Genomic DNA, 21185 nt, shown 5'->3' with positions numbered 1-21185 from the left:
TAAAGTTAGTTCTTTAAGACATTGATTATCCCTCTTCTTTTTCCTTGCTGAAAATTTCATCATAATTCCTCTAAAATATGTTTTGCTTGTATCCCAAATAATTTGTGGTCTTATTTCTGGGTGATTATTTATTTTAAAAAACCAACTCATTTCTTCTTTAGCTAATTTTACAAAGTTCTTTTCTTTCATATCAATAATGTTCAAATCTCCAGAGCCCTTTCCTCCAGGATTTATTAAGTTTTAAACTAATTGCATTATGGTCTGCAAAGGTAATATTTCTGCTTCAAATATATCTGTCGTTGCTGTAATCCAACACATATCTATTCTGGACCATACTTTATGACGTGTTGAAAAAAGAGTATTTTTTTTTTCTGGATTGTGAACGCTCCATGTAACAATCAAATTAAATTCTTCTGCCAGTTGTAAAAAAGATTTAGGTAAGTTTCCTCCTTTCTTTTTCCTCTTACTTGATCTATCTAAATTCATGTCAAATGTCGAATTAAAATCACCCAGCAAAATCAGGTCATATTCATGCAAGGGAGACAACTTCCTACGTAATTTTTCATAAAATTTTTCACGTGAATCATTAGGAGCATATAGGTTTACCACTAATAATTTCTTCTCCAAATACATAATTTCTACCATCAATATTCTGGTGTCTTCATCTGCATAAATCAATTTTGGATTCAACCAACATTTAATATATAGGGCTAAACCTTTCTTCTTTTTTGTTTCTGCCATAAAAAAAAGTTTGCCTAATTTCTTGTTTTGTAAAAGCATCCAATCTTTTTTTCAATATATGAATTTCATGAATTGCTATTAAATCTTTATGATCTTTCTCTAACTGATGGAATATCCTCTTTCTCTTTTGTGGTGAGTTTAGTTTGTTAAGATTGATAGATAAAATATCAAGTTGGGTATCTGGCATCATTATTCTATATTTTTCTTTTTTCTTTTCACTTCTCTCTTTGGTTGGGACCTTTGTGGTTTAGTTTTAGTAACTTCTTTCTTTTCATTCATCATCCTGCTCTTCTTCTTCCTCCTCCTCTTCTTCATCTTCTAGACTATGATCTAATCTTTCTTCTAATTCTTTCTCTAAATACATTGTGTCCTCCAGGGTCTCTTTGTTTTTTCTTCCACCATTATTATTTTTACTTACATCTTTTGGAGAGTCTTGTTCCTCTTCATCCTCTCTGAAGGTCTTCAGGAAGTCTCTCATTTTCATTATTGAAGTGATATTATATCTTTTTAATTGATATGTAAAGACTAAACCTTCTGGCTGTAGCCATCTGTATCTCACATTCTCTGTTCTCAAAAATGATGTGAGGGTCCTATACTGAAGTCTGTTTTGTCTTATACTCCATGGGATTTCCCTTAAAATTCTCACAGAGTTTCCCCCAACAGTTAATGTTTTCTCCATCAACGCTTGTTGGACCATATCTCTCACTCTTTTCTGTGTGAACTTCATCATTATTTCTCTTGGGAAATTGTGAGTTCTTGCGTGTAAAGATCTAAGTCTATACACTACTTGTAGTCCTCCTTCATGAAGTACTATCTCAAACTCAGTTTGCTCTTCCAACCAGTGTATAATTGTTGATCTGATATCTTCTTGTTTTCCTTCTGGATAATTCTGAATGCGCAACATATATCTTGCCTGTTCAAGCTCCAGCAGCATCACATTTCTTTCTAGCGTTTGGTTTCTTTGCTCTGCGGTTTCAACAGGTTGGGTGAGTTGCTCAATCTTTGCCTGGTCAATTTTTACCTGTTCTTTCACCCTGTTCACCTATTTCTGATTTCTATTGACTTTTTTACGTGTCTCCTTCGCCATCTCATCCATCTCTTTCAGTTTAATTGACAATTGGTCCAGTTTCCCCATCAGGTTTTTATCTGGATCAGAAATGTGAGTCTGCATCTGCCTTGACTCTTCATGAAAGTCTCTAAGAAAATCTGTAATTCCTACTTGGTTTCTTTCTTTCTCAAGAGTCAGCATTGTCTGGATCATTGAACTCAAGGTTGGAGATGATTTGTGTCCTTTTATCGACTCTTTCCTAGAGTGCTCCATCATATATTAAAACAAAGGAAGATGAGTAGAAAACCAAAGATAGTGTACGCAGACCAGTATCTATCAGCCTTATGCAGGTATCTACTATAACAGTTCAATAAATCAGAATCTGAATGTTTACAATATTAATCTCTCCGTTTAATGCTTGTTCATCACCCACGCAGATAGAAGGTCTCTTCAACTCAACTTCCTTCAGAGTCCCCTTTACTTCTTCTCCTCTTAAAGAGAAGAGGGATACATTGTATCAAAATTGTAACTATCTTCTTTCTAATATAATCTAATATAATCCTTCAATACTTAACAAAATAATCCACTCGAATCCACTTAACTCCTCTCACAATCCTTTTTACTGCATAGCTTAACTAATTAGTTCCAGAGTATCAATTATCAATAATACAAAATATTTCTTATATAATTTCCCCACTAGATGTCTTCCTACTCCATGATATCCTTATAAGGTGCTACAAATATCCCTTAATTGTCTGTTAATTGTTCTTTGTTGGTTGTTGATTGGTGCATAACAGAGCAGGTTCATTCTGTTTTTTTTCTCAGACTCTTGTTCTCTTGATTAGTCTTGTTTAGTCTTTATAATTGTAAATAAACTCAAACCACACAGTCTTTGAAGTGGGTTTCTGAGGGGGTGAAGAATTCAGATACCTCTTCTCCTCCTCCTCTCCTCATTAATAAGATCCCCTTAGAATTTTTAAGCAACTACTTTTCATCTGCCCAGTTACCTCTTCAAAGACACCACATCTCAAAGCTGTTCTCACTCCTCCAGATCGTAAATTAGAAAAACAGCATTTTCTCCTTCCTTAGAACTGCAGTCCAAGCGATAGAGGGGAGGGGAGGAATCCAGGCAGCCTCTGCCAGTTAATGGCTGACAGAGTTCCTTCACTTCGTTGCTGAAGAGACAGGTTCTGCCCAACCCTAGAGGTTGCTCTCCCCAAGGGTTTGCTAACCTGGAGTCTCAAGCACTTTCCTGGCTTCTCCTAGTCAGAAATAGCCCCTCCAAAGCCTTGAAGGGGTACCCAAAGCTGAAGGTCCGACGGAGCTCATGAAAGCTGCGTCTTGTTGCCCAGACTGTAGCTCCTCCCCCCGGGAGAGGGTCATTTATTAGTAGGGTCATATACTCTAGCAACTGTTACCCTGCACGTGCCCGATCTCATCTGATCTCGGAAGCTAAGCAGGGTCAGGCCTGGTTAATACTTGGATGGGAGACCGCCTGGGAATACCAGGTACTGTAAGCTTATACCATAGTCTTTCGAGACTGAAGGTTGCCAACCATTTTTTGGGGGGGAGATGTTTGCCCCCCATTGACAGCACAGTGTGCCTTGTCAATTGTCAAAAAACAGATGGAGTGCCTTGACCATTTTAGTGCCTTGCCAGTGTGCCGTGAGATGAAAAAGGTTGAAAATCGCTGAATTAACCACAGCCCTTTCTTTGCTCAGTCAGTATTTAAGATTTAAAAGTTTTGTTGCTGTCCCTCAAATTTTAGAGTCAGAACAGGATGTCAGAATTCTGAAATTCAACATAAAACAGCTGAATCTTTCCAAGTTAAGGACCTGTGCAAGATTTCATTACAAATCTAGTTGAAACATCAGAGGGAATCTAGGGAAGAAAGAACCAAAGGCAGTTTGTAAAACAATCTGGAAGGAATTAGCAAATAAAATAATTCAACTTGAACATTTACCTTCTGAACTTTGCCAAAATGCATACGCTTTCATTCGGAATGCAGTGCGCAAACGTTCCCTATTATTCAAGGCAACACTCTTAGGTTCTTTAGAAGGACTTTCTTCAATTGCATCTACATTCAGAGGGGTAAATAGCTTGCCTTTAGTATTGGTACCACGAACCCGATCCAAGAGACCCAGCTTTTGGCTAAAAAAATAAGGAAAAGGGATCATTTTCCCCCCTCATTTTAATGTAAATCTGTAAAATCAACCTTTATGTCAAGGCGTTCTTAACGCATCACATCCCAAACAAACCGATTTGTGATAGAGGTCACTACGTATACATGGCAGCTGACGGTATCTGCGAAGCTCCTCAAACATGGTTAGAAAAGAGAGAGAAGGAGAGGCTCCCTGAGACAGTAGGGTCATTAGGGTGTGTGTCACCCGGTGAGGGAGGCCAGTGCATCACCCCTATGGCGGACTTCCACCCGTGTAGTGGGCAGGGCAACACCCTGGGCAGCAAGCGTGGTGATGTACAATCGTCCTGCTGTTGTTGTTTTTTTGGCTATAACTTTTGATAGAATAGAGACATTGCAATGAGGTTTGTTTCATTGCATTTTGCATGAAAGCACACATCAATCGATATATAACATCATGGTATTATTTGAAAATACCAAGATTTTAAAAACCTTGGTGAGTAGTGGTGCCACCCCCACCGGTGTGCATCACCTGGTGCAGCCCACACCCCCTTAGTGATGCCACTGGCCTGAGGTTCGGTCCTGCCACTTGCCTGAGAGCCATGATCTTCTTCTTCCTGTGTTGCCAGAATGGGGTGGTGGTCTTGAGCTCTTCTTTCTCTCATGACTGTCTAAGCCAGGGGTGTCAAACATAAGGTCCGGGGGCCAGATGCGGCCCGTGGAAGCTTTTTATCTGGCCCTCAGGCTCTCATCTGATGAGCAGTGCTGAGGTGTTACTTCTGAAAGGGCAGCCCACATGAAAATTGGGCTCTCCCATATTTTGAAATATGATCAAGATTTGCATGTTTTCTCTTATGCCATTTGCAGCTAATGAGTTCCTAAGTAAGAAAAAGTGCTTACTTATGGTTATGACCTGTTTAATGACATCGTTTCCTGCCCAATGAAATCACTTCCAGCCCTCAGCAGGCATCATAATGGCTAGTCGGCCCTTGGTTTGAAACGAGTTTGACACCCCTGGTCTAAGCACTCATGTGCTAAGGACAACTTCCTGGCTGCCTGATCAAAACTAGTGCACTTCAGGGCAACAGATAACCATGCAGCTGGAGGGAACTTGTGCTCTGTGGTGGTGAGGGGACAAGCAAGTAAGCTCACTCACTGCCTGCGACATTCCATCCCTTCCTTCCAACCATTCCCTGGCCTCTTCTTCCTGTCTAACTTAAAATTGCGTGTGCGATTTTGGGGTTCTGTTCTGTCACTTGCCATCCTGGCACTGCCTGTCCTTTCTTCCAGCCCACGATCACACTCTGAATCTGGAGTAACTTCTGTGCTCCTGATCAGCAAGCTTTTTCTTGGGCTCAGCGCTGGTGGAACATCACAATTATGAGCCCTCAACAGCGCAAATGGACTCCATACATATTCACATGCTAGCGTGCTCGCATGCTAACTGTCTCCTGTGCTGTGACTTTTCAAGTCACCACACGATGAGATCCCTATGGTACGGAGACTTCTGAAGAGGCCCATCACGCAAGTCACTGTAATTCTGCCATGTGGTCAGTAAACAAAAATGTCACAGCTAGTCAGATGTGTGGTAACACTGGGGTCCACGATGGGTTTGGACACCCTTAAGCAACCCACTTTGTAGCAATTGGAAACACTACTATGCGTGAAGTCCATTACTATCCCTACAAACAGGCAACATAAGAACATAAGAACAGCCCCACTGGATCAGGCCATAGACCCATCTAGTCCAGCTTCCTGTATCTCACAGTGGCCCACCAAATGCCCCAAGGAGCACACCAGATAACAAGAGACCTGCATCCTGGTGTCCTCCCTTGCATCTGGCAACACAGCATATGAACAAAGCAGGGTGTCAAACAATATTGGAATTCCATCATGTTAGACAGCCATAAAAATATAAGAAAAGCCCTGCTGGATCCAGCCAAAGGCCCATCTAATCCAGCCACAGTAGCCCACCAACCGACCCTAGGAAGGACACAAGCAGGAAAGAAGAGCATATCATTCTCCCACCAATTATTCCCTGCACACTGCCACTGAACCTGAAGCATAAAGACATCATTACTAGCAACCAGTGATAAGCCAAACAATATAAGAAGTAAAGTAGCAGTGTGTTAATAGCACTTAACAAATGCACAGAAAGATACAAATCTATAGCTCATAAATGGTTCCATTAACTGGTCCAAACAGCATGTGCTCTGCTAGTTCTGGGGTAAGCTTGAGTGAAATGGGGAGGAAGGAGCACATGAAGATGATTAGGAGGTCCTGTAAAGTTATTTCTGCATGAAGCCAATGTAGCAACGACCTGCAGTGGGCTGCCCATGATGTTCTTGATTTCTCATTGGGTCAATGGCTAAGGCAGTCATTGATACTAAGTGCCAAGGTCTTGGCCAGGCTCTATGGGACCTCAGCTGCTGCTTGAACTGGCTGACTCCTGCAACATCATCATCACATTATGTTTTACTGAATGGAGCTGGCCATCACTAGACCTTGGGAATGAAACTGTGGAGAAGGAGCTCTCCGATACCATTTAGGTATGCAATTATTCAAACTCATGATCCTGTTCTTCTAGGGACAGGTTAACAAGCTGGTCTTTCACAGAGCTTAAAATGTTCTTGAAAGCAATTACTGGACCATGTTCCAGTAGAGCTTAAACTGTAAAACCAGTAAGATTTGAAAGTCTTGAAGGAGGATGGCCAAGGGTTACATGGTCTGCATGAACCCTTTCAGATGTTTTGTTGTTGATGATGACAACACTTTTTGCACTTTAGAGCGCACAGAGTATTTCACATACCATAGTCCAAAACTCTTATTTAAACTCTGTAATATGGAACAATATTATATCCCAGGTGGTGTGCAGAGACTGAGAGAACAGTGTGGGTTGCCCCCAGTCAGTAGCATAGCAAGGGTGGGGCAGGGGTAGCGGTCTGCCCCAGGTGACAAGCAGGCTATCAAATGCACCACTGAGCAGCTGGTAGACCTGGTCTCCCTCAGAGATCTTAAGGTGAAGGCTTAAGGCTTTAAGTGGCTGCACAAAGCCATGGGTAGATCAGGCCTTCACCTTTGAGAGGTTGCTCAAAGCCATGGGTAGACCTGGCCTCCATCCTGAAATCCCCATAGACCTGGCCTCCACCAAGGGATTTCAAGGCAGACGCTAGGCCAACCCTTCACTTAGGCCTATCCTGGGTGTTCAATATCCGAGCTATGCCACGGCCCCTCGCTAGTTTGTGATCAAGGTGACACAGAGCTGAACCAGAGACTTTCCAGCTCCTGTTTTCAGAACAAAACTCAGTATTATTAAAAGCACAGCTGTGCTGCTGACGATGGCAGTCTGTGCTATGTGCTCCTTCTCTGTAACCTATAGTAAAATGGCTTCTGACAATGACACATTGTCAGTTTCTCTGCATGCTTCAGTCAGTTATGTGGAGTAGGACAGAGAAATACACAGAACGGTGAGTTCAGGACCTGGGTAAGTTTTACTACATGTTTGGGACAGAACTTAGTGAAGAGCTGTCATTTGTGGTGGCAGCCCTGTGATGAACATAACTCCAAACCCTGCTCTTAGCCACAATACTAGACCATCTCGTACATTTTCAGTAACACAGTTCTTTATACCAAAAGTTACATGATCTTCAGGGGATGGTTCCCCACAAAAAATATTCATGTATCCATGAGTCAGATAGAAAGAAAAGAGTACTAACTCTTGCCTGCAAAGTGTAGCCACATCTAAACTGAGAGAAGCTTTGAGAACCACTCATGCAGCAGCCGAATGCAATTTTTTCTCAGCATGCAAGTCAGACATTCCCCCTACTCATTGTCTAATTCTGAAGTTCATAACCAAATAACAGTTGGGTGAGAGGAAAAAAAAATAAAACAGGAGCGTTAAGCCATTAAGCAAAATCGCCGAGCAAAGCATGCCTCCTTCCAGTGGCGTAACTAGAGGGGGTGCAAAGCATTAAGTTTTGCAGGGAGCTTTACAGTGGCGTGCAAGCAGCCCCTGCCCCTCCAGTTCAGAGCCATTCCGGGCAGTGGGAGCAAAACGGAAGCAGAACGTAAAGGGGGAGGGGCCACTTGCATGCCGCTGTGAGGCTCCATGCAAAACTTAGTGCTTTGCACCCCCTCTAGCTATGCCACTGCCTTCTCCTTCTCCAGTTTGTCAGACCTTTTTTTTTTTGAAGAGGAGAGAAACGGAGAAATGATCAATGAACAAAAAATGTAGCAGCTGTATTCTGAGATTTATTTTGCAGCCTTAAATCTGGAAACACAAGACAACCATGCTTGATCTCATTTTTACTACATTAGCACGATAGACTTTTTTCCACACAGCTGGGATCAGCTCCAGTGAACAGAACATCACTTTAAACAACTTCTGGTGGGGCAGCCCTGTTATGTCTGTTGCCACGCAAGCAATGAAGAACTCCACGGCACCTTGAAGACTCACAGATCTATTTCAGCATATGTTTTCATGGAATGAATCCATGATACACTTCATCAGATGCACTTGGTACTTTTTATGAGTTTGCCGTATCAAAATATATGACACACTACTTTGGAGCTCAGGACAGCCTCTAAATACATCAGAGCTAAAAAATATTACAACTCAGCCTTTGAGAGTCTGCTTAACTATCTACTTCTCTTGAACTTTTTTCTCTTGAACTGTTTTGCCAGGTCGGGGAAGTGAGTTACCATAGGACACTGAGAAAATAACGGGCTGTTTCAGAAATCTGTGATCATTCATCAGCTAAAGGACCGGCTTCCCCCAAAGCCCGCTCTAGAGTTCCCCCAAAGTTAGAGGTTCCCCCAAAGTTAGAGGCTTCCCCCAAAGTTCCGCTCTAGAACTGCAATAAGGAAATCCCCTGGCAGTGTTTTCTCAGGATGAAGAGTGGAATGCCTTTGCAACATCAACAGCCTTTGGACCAATCTCTTTCTACGCCTCTCTTTTGCCAATGGGATGAGAGAAGGGTCAGAACAAACCAGCAAGTTTTGTCACTAGGGCTACCACATAAAGCATTTACCTAGTCAGAAGTCCTAGACACTGGAATGCCTCTACCTATCAAGCTGGCCATTGGTGCTCCTCAACCAAAAGGTTGGCTGGCATGGTTCAGGCTGGCATGTTGCCTAAAAGATGATGGTCTTTCCTGCTTCTAGTTCTTGGCTTGTTCTCTGGTTTTTTTTTTTTTGTATTGGCAACCTTCAGTCTCGAAAGACTATGGTATCGCACTCTGAAAGGTAGTTCTGGCACAGCGTCTAGTGTGGCTGAAAAGGCCAATCCGGGAGTGACAATCCCTTCCACACCGGGAGCAAGTGCAGTCTGTCCCTGGTCTGTCTCCCTGGCTAGGGGCCTTCCTTCTTTGCCTCTTAGCCTCAGACTGTTGGCAAAGTGTCTCTTCAAACTGGGAAAGGCCATGCTGCACAGCCTGCCTCCAAGCGGGCCGCTCAGAGGCCAGGGTTTCTGCCAAACACACTTCAGCTCTGATCTCCAGTTTGAGACCTGGCACCCTGCGGTTCAGCTCCAATGGATGTAGGAGCCAGAGAACCTGGGCCAAGCTATGATAGGAACAGTGAAAGGGGGACTGGCTCTGGCACTGATTGGTTTTCAGAATATGTTTTATACACATCTGAATCATTTGGCAGGCATTTCATTAGTGATCGTAATAATGGCAATCTCCCCTGTGATCAAGATGCCCAGTCCAGATTTACAAGTCACGCATTTCACTGTGGTTAGAAGTCCAAGTCAGCCCTTTTGCACGCCACATGGGGGTGCATGAAACGAGGAAGTGGGAATCATTCATGTTCCTCAATCAATGCTTGTTTAAAACAAGTGAAGCTGCCCTAATGGTTACAAAAAAAATCACTGATAGTTTGTGGGTAACACCATGTCCTCTGAAGGTGCCACGCATCATGTAAAACAATGCCACCTCCACAATCGAAATCTATATGATACAGATGCATCTTTAGGATGTAGAAATCATGCGCCTCACACAAAGGAGAAATTACCTTGCAGTTGGATCCAGTGTGTTTTTTGAGGGGGGGGGGGGCTCATGAGTTAGGAAACAAAAATAACTGGAAAAAAGTCTGTTTTTGGAGAGTAAAATTTCACTACAGAGATAGGAAGGAAGCTTCTTTCATAAAGATGTGCTCAAGAAAGGGCTATTCATTTTGCTGACTGCAGGTGCCCTTGGCTACCACTGATATTCTAGGAGCAGCTGTGGTCTAAGTTCTCCAAGGACAATTTTCATGCAAAGTTTAGTGTGAGGATGGCAAAGTGGGGGGGGGGGGCGCTAAATTGATCCTCCCTACCTCCATGTCTGCTGCTGCTGCAGCAGACATTCCCCTCCCTGTAGCAGTCATTTCTCCCCCCTTGGAAAAGAAGCATCGTTCTAAAGGGGCTTCTGGGAATAAAATGATGGCCTCCAACTTGTGTCCATATGAAGAAGCAGAATTGCTGACACCACTGCTAAATTTCACCCCCACTCCAAAAACTTCAGATATTCCCACCCCAGCAGTGTAGCTAGAGGGGGTGCAAAGCACAAAGTTTTGCATGCCACAAGGAGGCTCCTTGCACAACTTTGTGCTTTGTACCCCCTCTAGTTACATTGCTGGCCCACCTTCAATTTACAGCCTGCAAGTGGAATGCTGGCGGAGGGGGAGGGTAAGACAGGTCAACTCAGCCCTATAAATGATGTCGCTTTTGCTTTTGTTCAAGCAGTGGATTCTGTCCACAAGAAGACAGAGTGAACGTAACGAAAGAAGACAGAACCTATAAAAAACTGGAGGGTAAGATACTCCAGGAGGATATGATCCCCTCATCCTAAGGCGACTGCAAGAGGGCAGAGAGGATTCCTCAGCAATATCACTATCCTCATGACTCAGGTAGGAAAAAGGGCTGCACACCTTTCGCTGGCACCTAACCCCTGCTAACTGGTTAAGAGGCACTTTTTCAAGTGGTTGCTCCTCTTTTATTTAGCAGGGGGAGAGTAATAGGCCCACCTCACCCCCAGCAGTGTCTTTTCTAGTGGCTGTCTGCTGGTGTTGCATCTTTTTAGACTGTGAGCCCTTTTGGGACAGGGAGCCAATAGATTTATGATTTTCTCTGTAAACCGCTTTGTGAACTTTTTGTTGAAAAGCGGTATATAAATACTGTTGTTGTTGTTGTTCTCCTAAACAGAAGTTATCTGCTTCTGATCCTACTGCAGGCATGCATTGTATACCAACATTCCAGCCACTCACAGACCACGTATACAACGGCTGTCCCATAAGATTATAATGGGTGTTTGTACAGGTTTGTAGCGTAGGAGCAAGAAGCTATTCCAGATTGTCCCACAAGATGGTGCTGTGCAATAATAAGAAAGTTCTCCCAATGATGAAATCTTCTAATGAACAGTTCTTCAGAATGTATTCCTGTCGTTAAGCGACACATACCTGTAATCTCCTTTCTTACTGAAGCTGTCTGTCTAGCCAGTACTGTAGGCAGTGGATCTCCATGGTCTCTGGCAGAGTACCTCCCCACCCACCCCAACCCCTTGGGATTCTTTCGACTGGAGATGATGGCAATTAAAGCTGAGAAGTCCTGCAACCCAGGCAGCAAGCACAGGAGGGTTAATGAATCCCCAGTGGTCTGCCATATATGCTGCCTTTAGATTGGTGGGCCACAAATTGCTCAGCCCTGCCCTCCTTACAAATGGGCATTCCATCACTGAACTGCAGAGTCCCAAGGGGTGAGAAAAAGGAGAGTCTGCATGCTTCAGCCCAAAGCTGTTCTGAAAACAACAGATGCACCTTGTGCAGGAAACTGATCAAAAATTCTCATCTCCAAGTTAAAAAAAAAAATGAGAAAACAGCACATCTATCTGACTGGGCAATTCTCATGCATCCCAAACCGATGGGATGACAGGTCTCTCCTGCTCTTGCACCACCCTTTCTTGATGCAACAATAACAGTGCCAACAGCAAAAGTAATGCTTCCGGAGCAAACTTGCTCATTCTGGGAATCCTTGATGAATTGTGGTTGCTGTGTAAGATACATAGAGCATCCTGCTTGGATGCCTCTTGGAGGAAAGATTCTTTGTGGTGGGGGGGGGGGTGTGGCTCAGTCATAGAGTATGCACTTTGAATGAGGAAGGTCTCAGATTCAACTCCTAGCATCTCTAGGTAGGGCTGGGAAAGACCCTAGGTAGGGCTGTCTGAAACCCTAGAAAGCTGCAGCCAGTCATTGTAGACAACACTGAGCTAGAGGGACTGATGATCTGACTCCACATCAAGCAGATGCTGATATGTTCCAGGAAATTGTGCCACGCTGATCTCCTTCAAAACTGCCCACTTTCCCAGAAACAGAGACTTTTCCTCGCCTCCGTGACAGGAGTTGCCCATGCTTTATGGAAGGCCTCCACAGCTTGTCTATTCAGTCTTCACATTTTTACACCACTCTTACTCCAAGGAGCTCAGGGTGGTGTACATGGTTCCTCCCTTCCTTTTGTCCTCACAACAACCCTGTGAGGTAGGTGAGGCAGAGAGTGACCAGCCCAATGTCACCCAAGAAGCTGCATGGCTGAGAGAGATCTGAACCTGGATCTTCCAGATTTAAGTCCAACTCCCAAACCACTCTGCCATACTGGCTTAATGCAAGCCCACAGCTTGCACTGTGGACTGCAAGTTTGACGCCCCCAACTCTGTGTTGCGCTAGCAAAAGGTGGAGGTCTGTCATATTCTCTGTGGTTGACCATAAACAAACCTATGAAGCTAGTGTATAATGAGTTGGACCACTGGCCCATCTATCCTAGCACTGCCTCCTCTGACTAGCAGCAGCTCTTCAAGATATCAGGCAGGGGTCTTTCCCAGTCCTACTTTCTACAATCCTTTTAACAGGAGATGACAAAGACTGGACTTGGGACCTTCACCATGCAAATCAGGTGCCCCTCACTGAGCTATAGCGTCTCCTAAGCCCCTGAATGTTATTTTAGTAATGTTAAGGGATCATCCTTAAGGTAATTTGCAGGCTGGATAGTATCAGGCCCTGAAGCCTTGGCCTGACTGCACACAGCATCATGGGAAGAGATGATGCAACATCTGGTGATGCATACCAGGTGACTGTCACCAGGTATGTCACCCCATGTGCCATCAGAGTGACTAAGCACTTTCTAGTTCACTCTGATTGGCTGTGGCAAGTATATACTCCAGCCAGGGCAAGCTGGGTTGTGGGAGATGCAGAGTGGAGTTTGTGCCGAAGGCTACGTCAGTGTGATCCGTGAATTGTGTGCTATCTGGACTGTTGCTGTATATATTGTACATAGCAAAGAGACGTTTGGTGAAGGACTTCTGCCGTGTGTTCCCGGGAGTGCCTACGCTTCGGCCTTGAGAGATAGGTGGAGAGTGCAGCCAGACAGCTGCTTGCTGAGGAAACTATACCCACACCGTAACAGAAAGGGGGAAATAAATATTTATAACAAATAATCACATTAAATAGTTTACTGTCCAATCCTATCCTCAAGGTATAGTGCTGCTGCAGCCTCTCCGCCAGTCTGTAACACCGTCAGTGCTGTGCAGACAAGTTGCTGGTGGGTTTCAGCAAGCAGTGGAGCCAGATTGGAGGCAGATCACAGTGACACCAGAATCTGCTGCATCCCAAGCCCCTATCCCAAGCTTGACACACCCTGCAGGGCTTCACATCTATGCCAGAAAAAGCTGGTGTGGATCTGAGGAGTCCCATAGAGCACCAGGCAGTGGGTAGAGAGGAAAAGTTAAGTTTTTTACCTCTCCCAGTCAGCCTGGTCTCCACTGCATCAATAGCCCTGCATTGTGTGCACCAAACAGGGGATAGGATTGGGCTGTTACTAGGATTGGGCTGTTACTAAGTCACAGTTGTGCCGATCTGATTCAATCTACCTGTATTCAGTCATAGCTGAATACAATGAATTTTTAATTTTTGTAAATCACCACATTTTGGCGATTAGACAATTCCACCATCACCCCCGTGTTTCGGTTAGATAGACTACTGTAGTAAAAATTGCCAAATAAAAAAGGGTGATAGGTTGCAGGCAGAGAATAGCATGCAGCATATAGGAAAGATTCAGCTGATACTCAAATACCTAAGTTTTCGGGTGACGCTTGATCCAAAGAATGCTTCCCTACTAAACATGACATTACTGTAAAGTAAAAAAAGATGCGAACATGAGTGGTTAATGTTCATTTATGAAAATCTATGTGGAATTATTTCTATTTAAAGTTTGGAAACAAAATTATTGGGAAGACTAGTTCCTGTGACCCAGTTTATATACGTGGCCAGCAATGCTAAAAATACTAACATTTTTGTACAGTTATATCATACCTCCAAGAAACCCACAAGCAGAGCTTGAAACCACTAGCCCCCAACCACACTATCCCCCAGCCAGTAGCATAGCTAGAGGGGGTGCAAACACTAAGTCTTGCAGGGATCCTCACCGCAGAATACAGGGGGTCCCTGCCCCTCCCCTTTGGAACCATTTCAGGTGGGGGGAGCCATTCCCCCCACTTGGAATGGCTCTGAAGGGGAGGGAAAGAGGCCTGCTCCCTGCAAGACTTAGTGCTTTGCATCCCCTCTAGCTATGCCACTGCTCCAAGGAACTGATATTCAGTGGTACACTGCATCCGAACATGAAAGTCTAATGGCCAATAACAACTGATAGATCTAACTTTCTCTGTGAATTTGGCTAATCCCCTTTTTAAAATCATCTGAGCCAGTGGCCATTAGCACTTTTTATGGCCACAAATTAGTTGTGCATTGTATGAAGAAGTACTTTCCTGTATCTGTCCTGGATCTACTGCTAGCCCAGTTTTAAGGCTTGAATTTGGAGCCATAGAGTTGTCAGGCAGGAAGTCATAGTGCACCATCAATGAGCTATAGATGAAGGACTGTCAGAAGACCAGCTAGGCCTTTATGATCCTTGCACAAAAATACTAGGAAGATGCCTCATCTGCTGAACATCTTTTATCAATATTTTCCTTTAGTTCTTTGAAGGCTATGCACTCTTGCTCTCCAAATGCTGTAGAGCACAGCTGCCAAGATTGTTTTTGAAAAAGCAAGGAATAGGTGTACCTCTGCAACAAACCTTCCTTCTTAGCAGCAAAGCAACCCACTAGTATTAGAGTGAAAGAGGATATCACAAATACTTGTGCTGAATCTTCATATGTAGAAGATTAACACTCAGAAAAAAAAAGAAGTGTTTAAAAAAATTTTCTAGAATGGCCATGACAGAATACCCAAATGACTACGAATATCAGTAACTCTGAAACATACTAGACGGGGGGGCGGGGAACACTAAAAATCTAGGTGTCATTGTGCATTTATGATCATAGTATGTTGCAGAGAACCAAACACCATAAACAATGACAAATCAATTAGACATTTTTCAGAGTTGATCGTTTTAAGTGTCATTACGCATGCTAATTCGTTAAAGCCTACACATATAGTAAATTAAGTCCATTCTGATATCAGAGATTAAAGGCATCGCTGCATCTTTTATGAGCAATAACTATTATGATATTTTCAACAAGTCAAATGTTAATCCGTAATTATTCTATCCATAGAGTCCGCTTCCTCTCACTGTTAAGAAAAACATGGAAGAAACAAAGGCTGCATTCACACTTCCCTGGGAGTAAGCCCCAGTTAACAGAACAGAACGTACATTTGAGTAAACAGGCATAGAATTGGGCTGTGAGATGGATGATGGCAAAACCATTAGCCCTGCCTACAAACCAGTTAAAGGGCTACCATACACAGGCTGTACTTGTGTGTCTTTACTCAAATATTCAATGGATGACAGGACATGAAGGAGTTGAGGGTATTAATGACATACCTGCTGCCATCCACCTGCTCTTTCCTTTTGGAGAATTGAATATGAAGAGCAATAGGAGAAAAGCAAGGAGAAAGGAGGTAGGTGTTAAATTCAACAGGGCAACCTCAGGCATTAGTTGCTAGCCATGCAGAAGCTGTCTTGGGCTACTAGACTTGACACCTAACCAATAAGCAGCCTACATTTGCCCCTGCTTAGCCCCTTTCAAGATGCACATTGGTGACAATTTTTTTACCATTTATAGAACATTCTACCTCCAGGGCCAACTGCAGTGTAAATGGAGTTGACTGAACAGGTACTGAAATGGCTTTGGCCAAGCCCAACCAACTACATTTACACTACAGTTGGCCCCTTTAAACATTAAAGCTTTCCTTAATGATAGTAAAATCACAGCACATTATCTACTGTGTTACATTTATGTCTTCCCTGCTTCACATCTTAGAACTCAGGTGGTGTTTCCCAAGCAATCTCCCACCTAGGCACTGACCAGAACTAGACCTTTAGCAAGATGGCTCTATCAGATGCCCTCAAGACCCTGCTCTAGCCCCAAGTGTACTGATATGCATGTTTCACAAAAGCCTCTGATATCCTCCTATGAATCTTGGATTTCCAGACCCTTTCAGGCTCCAGATTTAGGCAGCATGTCAGAACTGTTGATATGCTTTTAAAAGTTAACTGCAGCTCTCCAAAACACTCAGACACAGTCCATCTCCTGTCCCCAAAGTTGACTGCATCTCCTATTGCCTTTCTGGGATGATCCCCTTGACTAAGTGGAAGGGATCACATGTAAAACTAACTACGTCTTAAACCAGTGACTTCTCAGCATAGCACACTTGCCTGAAATATGGGAATGATACAACTGATTCATAAAACCTCCAAGTGGCAACGAGGTCCATCCTATTAGGATTTGTAGCATAGTACCTCCAGGCAGCCTAAGGGACACAAGAGGAGGGACATGATCAAAAGTAGAATAAAACACAATATTTTGTGACTATGAGCTAAGGCGCTGAAACTTTTAGTAGATTTCACCTCAAAGCTGAATCACAAGGAAAGGTGCATGAGATGGTTTGCTTGCAGGAAATGAAAAGGGTTGGATGTTATTAAGGAGGCCCTGCCCTGTATCTTGCATCCTAAGTGTTGTTGGAATAGCCCCTTTTCTCACCCAGCAAATACACAGAGATTTTAGGGCTGATGAGGCAGAAACATGTCTCTTATACACTTACAAAGCACAAGATGTGATATCGCTATTGCAGTATGAACACCTGCTTGTCTCTTCAGAGCCAAAGTGATCGTAAAAGAAGGTGTTTCTCTTCCAAAATTCATATGCAGCACTACAGGTGCTTCCCATGCTGATGCTGAATTCCACATAAAGTGGAGTTATGGATAAAATCTGGGACTCTGATGAATCGGAAAGCTATTGGAACTTGTAGTCATGTGGCCCCTGAACAAGGAATTCTGCCTCGCGGGGATGGTTTCAGGTTTGTGGGGGGCCTGAGCAAAGTGCCCCATGTTTGTGTCCCTTCCCCCCTAGTTGCAATTATCAAACAACGGCTGCAATCCTAACCTCACTTTCCTGGGAGTAAGTCCCATTGAACACAATAGGACTTACTTCTGAGTAGACCTGGTTAGGACTGTGTCCTAACACATCAAATTAGAACTTGAGAAGAAAGAAGAAATGACTGCCAGCTTGTTTATATAGCACTGAAATGTCTATGACAGTACGTCTGAAAATGGTGCTTCCTTTAGCCCTGTTTCATTACAGTGCTCCTTATCCTGGCTTATCTTATCAGCTATTGAAGCCAATCAGAATGGTGCATTCTGGCCAGTCAATGCCAGTTTCCTCCCTAATCTCCTATAAAATTTTCTACAGCACTGTTTCAAACAGTACTTTTCTTTCGAGGAATGCCCCCCCCCCATGTTGTTGGCTGGTACTATACTATAAGTCATTCTTGTCTGCTTTCCCAGAATTCGATTAGCCCACCTGCCTGTCTCATACTGGCACCTCTCTCCTGCCCCAACAGGGCACACCTGTTCTCTCTTTCTCTGTCTGCTACTGCTTCCAGAAAGTGAAGGAGAAGTGAGCGGTAGGATAATGGAGGTCTGGAGGCAGTTGCTGCAAAGGCAGGCAGGGAAAAGAAAGAATGAAAGAAAGAACAAAAAAAACGGGGATACCTTGGCGGAGATGGGGAAGAGAATGGAAGAGAAAAGAAAATAACGCAAGGTATACCCTGATGGGGATAGGGGTTAGAAAGAAAGAGAAGGTATGCCCTGGTAGGGAGGAGAAAGACAGAGAAAGGTGGGTTCATTCCTGTGGCACGGAAGGGCAGCATTTGCCTCAGGCACCTCAAGACCTTGAGCCACCCCTGCAAAAATGGGTTCACTTGTTGTTTCAGACATGGACTGCGCATGGCAATATATATATATATATATATATATATATATATATATATATATATATATATATATATATATATATATATATATATACGGATATCATAGCTACGAATAAAGTAATGTAACTGAATCAGGTCAGAGATAGAAACATATGCAGGAGAAATGGGGCATTTCTTTTACTGGTTTAAAATTAGAGCTAAACTAAAAATTCACAGGGGAGAATTTTCAGCTTGAATTTTGGGGAGGTCTGTTAGAGGGCAAAGGGGGGAGAAGCTGGTTTAACTTTTTGACAACTTCCCCTTCTCAAGGTCGTCACCAGTAGTGACTTTGGTCTTCCTGGATGCCATTTTTCCCCAGAGTGCTCAAGGATAGCATTGCTCACTGGGATATTCTGAGGAAGAAATTATAGCTGCTCCTAGAGATCTACTGCTGCTACCACAGGTAAGCCCCCCTCCTTTCCCCCCCCCCCCTGAAAATCACCAAAATAGTCTCTCTGTTTTCACTATCTACAAATGGAGCAATGAAAATGAAAGGGTTATTTTGACTCAGTTATATTAATATACAGCTTCAGTTTCAATAAAATGCCCAGGTCATAGATAACATCCAAAAACAAAATAAATCAATAAAATACACACACACACACACACACACACACACACACCAATGTACAACAAAACCACAATATGTTAGATTTCAGATACAATGGTCTTTACTAGAAGCCGGGAGGACACAAGTCTCATGGCCAGGGAACCCACCCTGGGAAGAGAATTCCCCAGAAAAAGTGCCACAACCAAGAAGACCCTTCCATCTTTGTAAGTTCCAAAGTGGGGAGGGAGAACTCGGATAAGAGCCTCAGAAGTTAATTTATAATATTTTAAAAAAAGAAGAAGTTCATCATAATATTCAGGTAATTTCAAATGCCCAGCAACTCAAGCTGACCCTTCCTAATCTGTTATTTTTTTTGGAGCAGAAGCACTGCTGTAGTTGATTAAGGGTAAAATCCTAACCACAAGCCTTTGATAGAGAGCTCCACTTAAATCTATGGAATTTCATGTCATGTACATCATTTAAGACTTGACAGCATGATGCCTTTTTTAAGTGATTTAAAAAAAAAATTGGAAACACTTCTGGTGTTATAGCACTGATTGAAAAGAAAATGTCTGAAATGAAACCTGCAGTTCTCTGCAGACAGACCTCAAGGTACCCAGCTCCCAAGGAGTTCAAAGAGTCAGAAGTCATGTGTCCTTCAGAAAGTAGGAAGAACAAGCAGAGAATCTAACCTGTATGAGTTCCGCCGCAGGCTTTCTTCTTTTTTCAAAGTGCTTTTGGCGATGTTGTTCCTGTACTTTCAGAGCCAGTCCTGAACCCAAGATGCCCTGAAAACAAAGCAGGGTTCAAGTTCTCAAATACTGTGACATTGAAAACACCAGAAGAGAAAAATATCAGACTTTGACTTTTCTCTTGGGGGTGAGGCAGAAGGTCCTGAAGCGTGGGAAAGCAAAAGCCCCCATGATCCACAGAAATCAGATTTCTCTGGAGCAGGCAAACAATAATAGCATATTGGTATCTGGGAGGGTCTCTCAGATGTTGGAAGAACATGTTCCCACACCTGCATCATGGTGCTTGCTCAGGATAAACCTAGGTGAAGGTTTCTTGTGCAGACTCGGGCTTGCAACCTGCCTTCTTTGAAGATTATATTTAATAACTGTATATTGATACAGATACGTCTCTCCCACGAAGCTCACTGTGGTGCCCCTGTCCCAATTCTGTCTTTACGGCAGCCCTATGATGGATGTTTAGCTTGTCAAGTGACTGACCCACTCCATGATCTTCATGGTTGAGTAAGGATTGAACCTGGCTTCCCTCACACCCAATTCATCAAACCCAACATCACTCCCCCATATCAGCTCTCATGAGGTCGTCAACAGGACTTACAGCTGGAAGGGCAAAAAATGAAACTCCAATCAGGGAGAAGGTTGCTGCTATCAGACGTCCCTCCCATGTTTTGGGGGTCTTGTCACCGTAGCCAATGGTTGCTAGAGTAATCTGTGGGGAGAATGTTTGGGACACTCTGTAAGAAAGACAAAGGAAACGGCCAAGGAGAATGATTTGATGTATGTTTTGCCTCCACAATTCCAATCCCAGGGGCTCCATCTTTTCACTTTGGATCAACCCAATTCTACCTAACCCAATTCTTCACTGTGAAAACTGACAACACACCTGTTCCCATGACATAGCCAAGGTGAATGAACACACATATGGAAAGGAGCAGGATCTAGAGGTTGGAGAAGGTCAATGGTGAAGGTATCAATGGTGATGTCACCTCTGCAGACCAAGTCGAAGAGTCCAGGCTGCTCTGGATCAAACTACAAATTTGGATCCACTTGGATCACAGGAAGTGCCTTATGGCCCAATCCTATCCAGAGATGACATGAGGGATGCAGAGCTGGTGGTGCAGAGGATCCTATACACCATCCTGGAGAAAAGGCCAGCAAGAGGGGTCAGAATGGGAAATACATGCTGGTATGTCAGCCACCAAAGGGTCCTCTATGGGACTCCTCAAATCTATACCAGCTCTACTGCTGGTGTAACTCTGAGGAGCCTGCTGAAGGTGTGTCCAGGAAGGGGGGTTAGGGATCTAGCAACAACCCCTCCCCCATTCCACCCCGATCCTCACCTCTCCACCTGTAGAACCCTGTCAGTGACCAGTCTGTGCCGTGCTGCTGGTGGCATGAGGCTTTCTGGGTGTTGCACTGGCAGCCACTGGTAGAGGGCTGCCACAACAGTAAGGACCTTGTCGCACTGACTTACCAGGAAGTATGGCAGCATTACAAACAGATAATGGCCCAAATCTTAATGTGAAAAGGCTGGGGTGCCTGCTCACAGGCAGACCCACCTACCAAAAAATGCTCCTTTTATTTTAAGAGCAAGCTGGTGTGCTTATGATCCTCACAAATCAAGCAGCACTAGATTGCTTACTCACAAACAGATCTACTCAAAGTCAAGGATGCCAGTTTGCC

General features: G+C 43.7%; 1 protein-coding gene and 1 pseudogene across 1 annotated transcript in view; one reads left to right on the top strand and one right to left on the bottom strand.

Annotated features, from left to right (window-relative positions):
• KCNQ3 (potassium voltage-gated channel subfamily Q member 3) overlaps positions 1-21185 on the bottom strand; it is a 159068-nt gene that overhangs the window by 9930 nt on the left and 127953 nt on the right. The window contains exons 6-11 of the mRNA XM_066623376.1: positions 20101-20211; positions 19446-19541; positions 16609-16703; positions 15775-15798; positions 14029-14085; positions 3753-3940 (exon numbers count right to left, since the gene is read on the bottom strand). Coding sequence (XP_066479473.1) covers positions 3753-3940; positions 14029-14085; positions 15775-15798; positions 16609-16703; positions 19446-19541; positions 20101-20211 — 571 coding nt within the window. The remainder of the gene's footprint in view (positions 1-3752; positions 3941-14028; positions 14086-15774; positions 15799-16608; positions 16704-19445; positions 19542-20100; positions 20212-21185) is intronic.
• Positions 3193-3309, top strand: LOC136650414 (5S ribosomal RNA; annotated as a pseudogene).

This window comes from Tiliqua scincoides, chromosome 4, assembly GCF_035046505.1.
Source record: "Tiliqua scincoides isolate rTilSci1 chromosome 4, rTilSci1.hap2, whole genome shotgun sequence".
Classification (NCBI taxonomy): Eukaryota; Metazoa; Chordata; class Lepidosauria; order Squamata; family Scincidae; genus Tiliqua; species Tiliqua scincoides.
The sequence above is the reverse complement of the archived record's forward strand: the minus strand, read 5'-3'. Positions and strand labels throughout refer to the sequence as shown.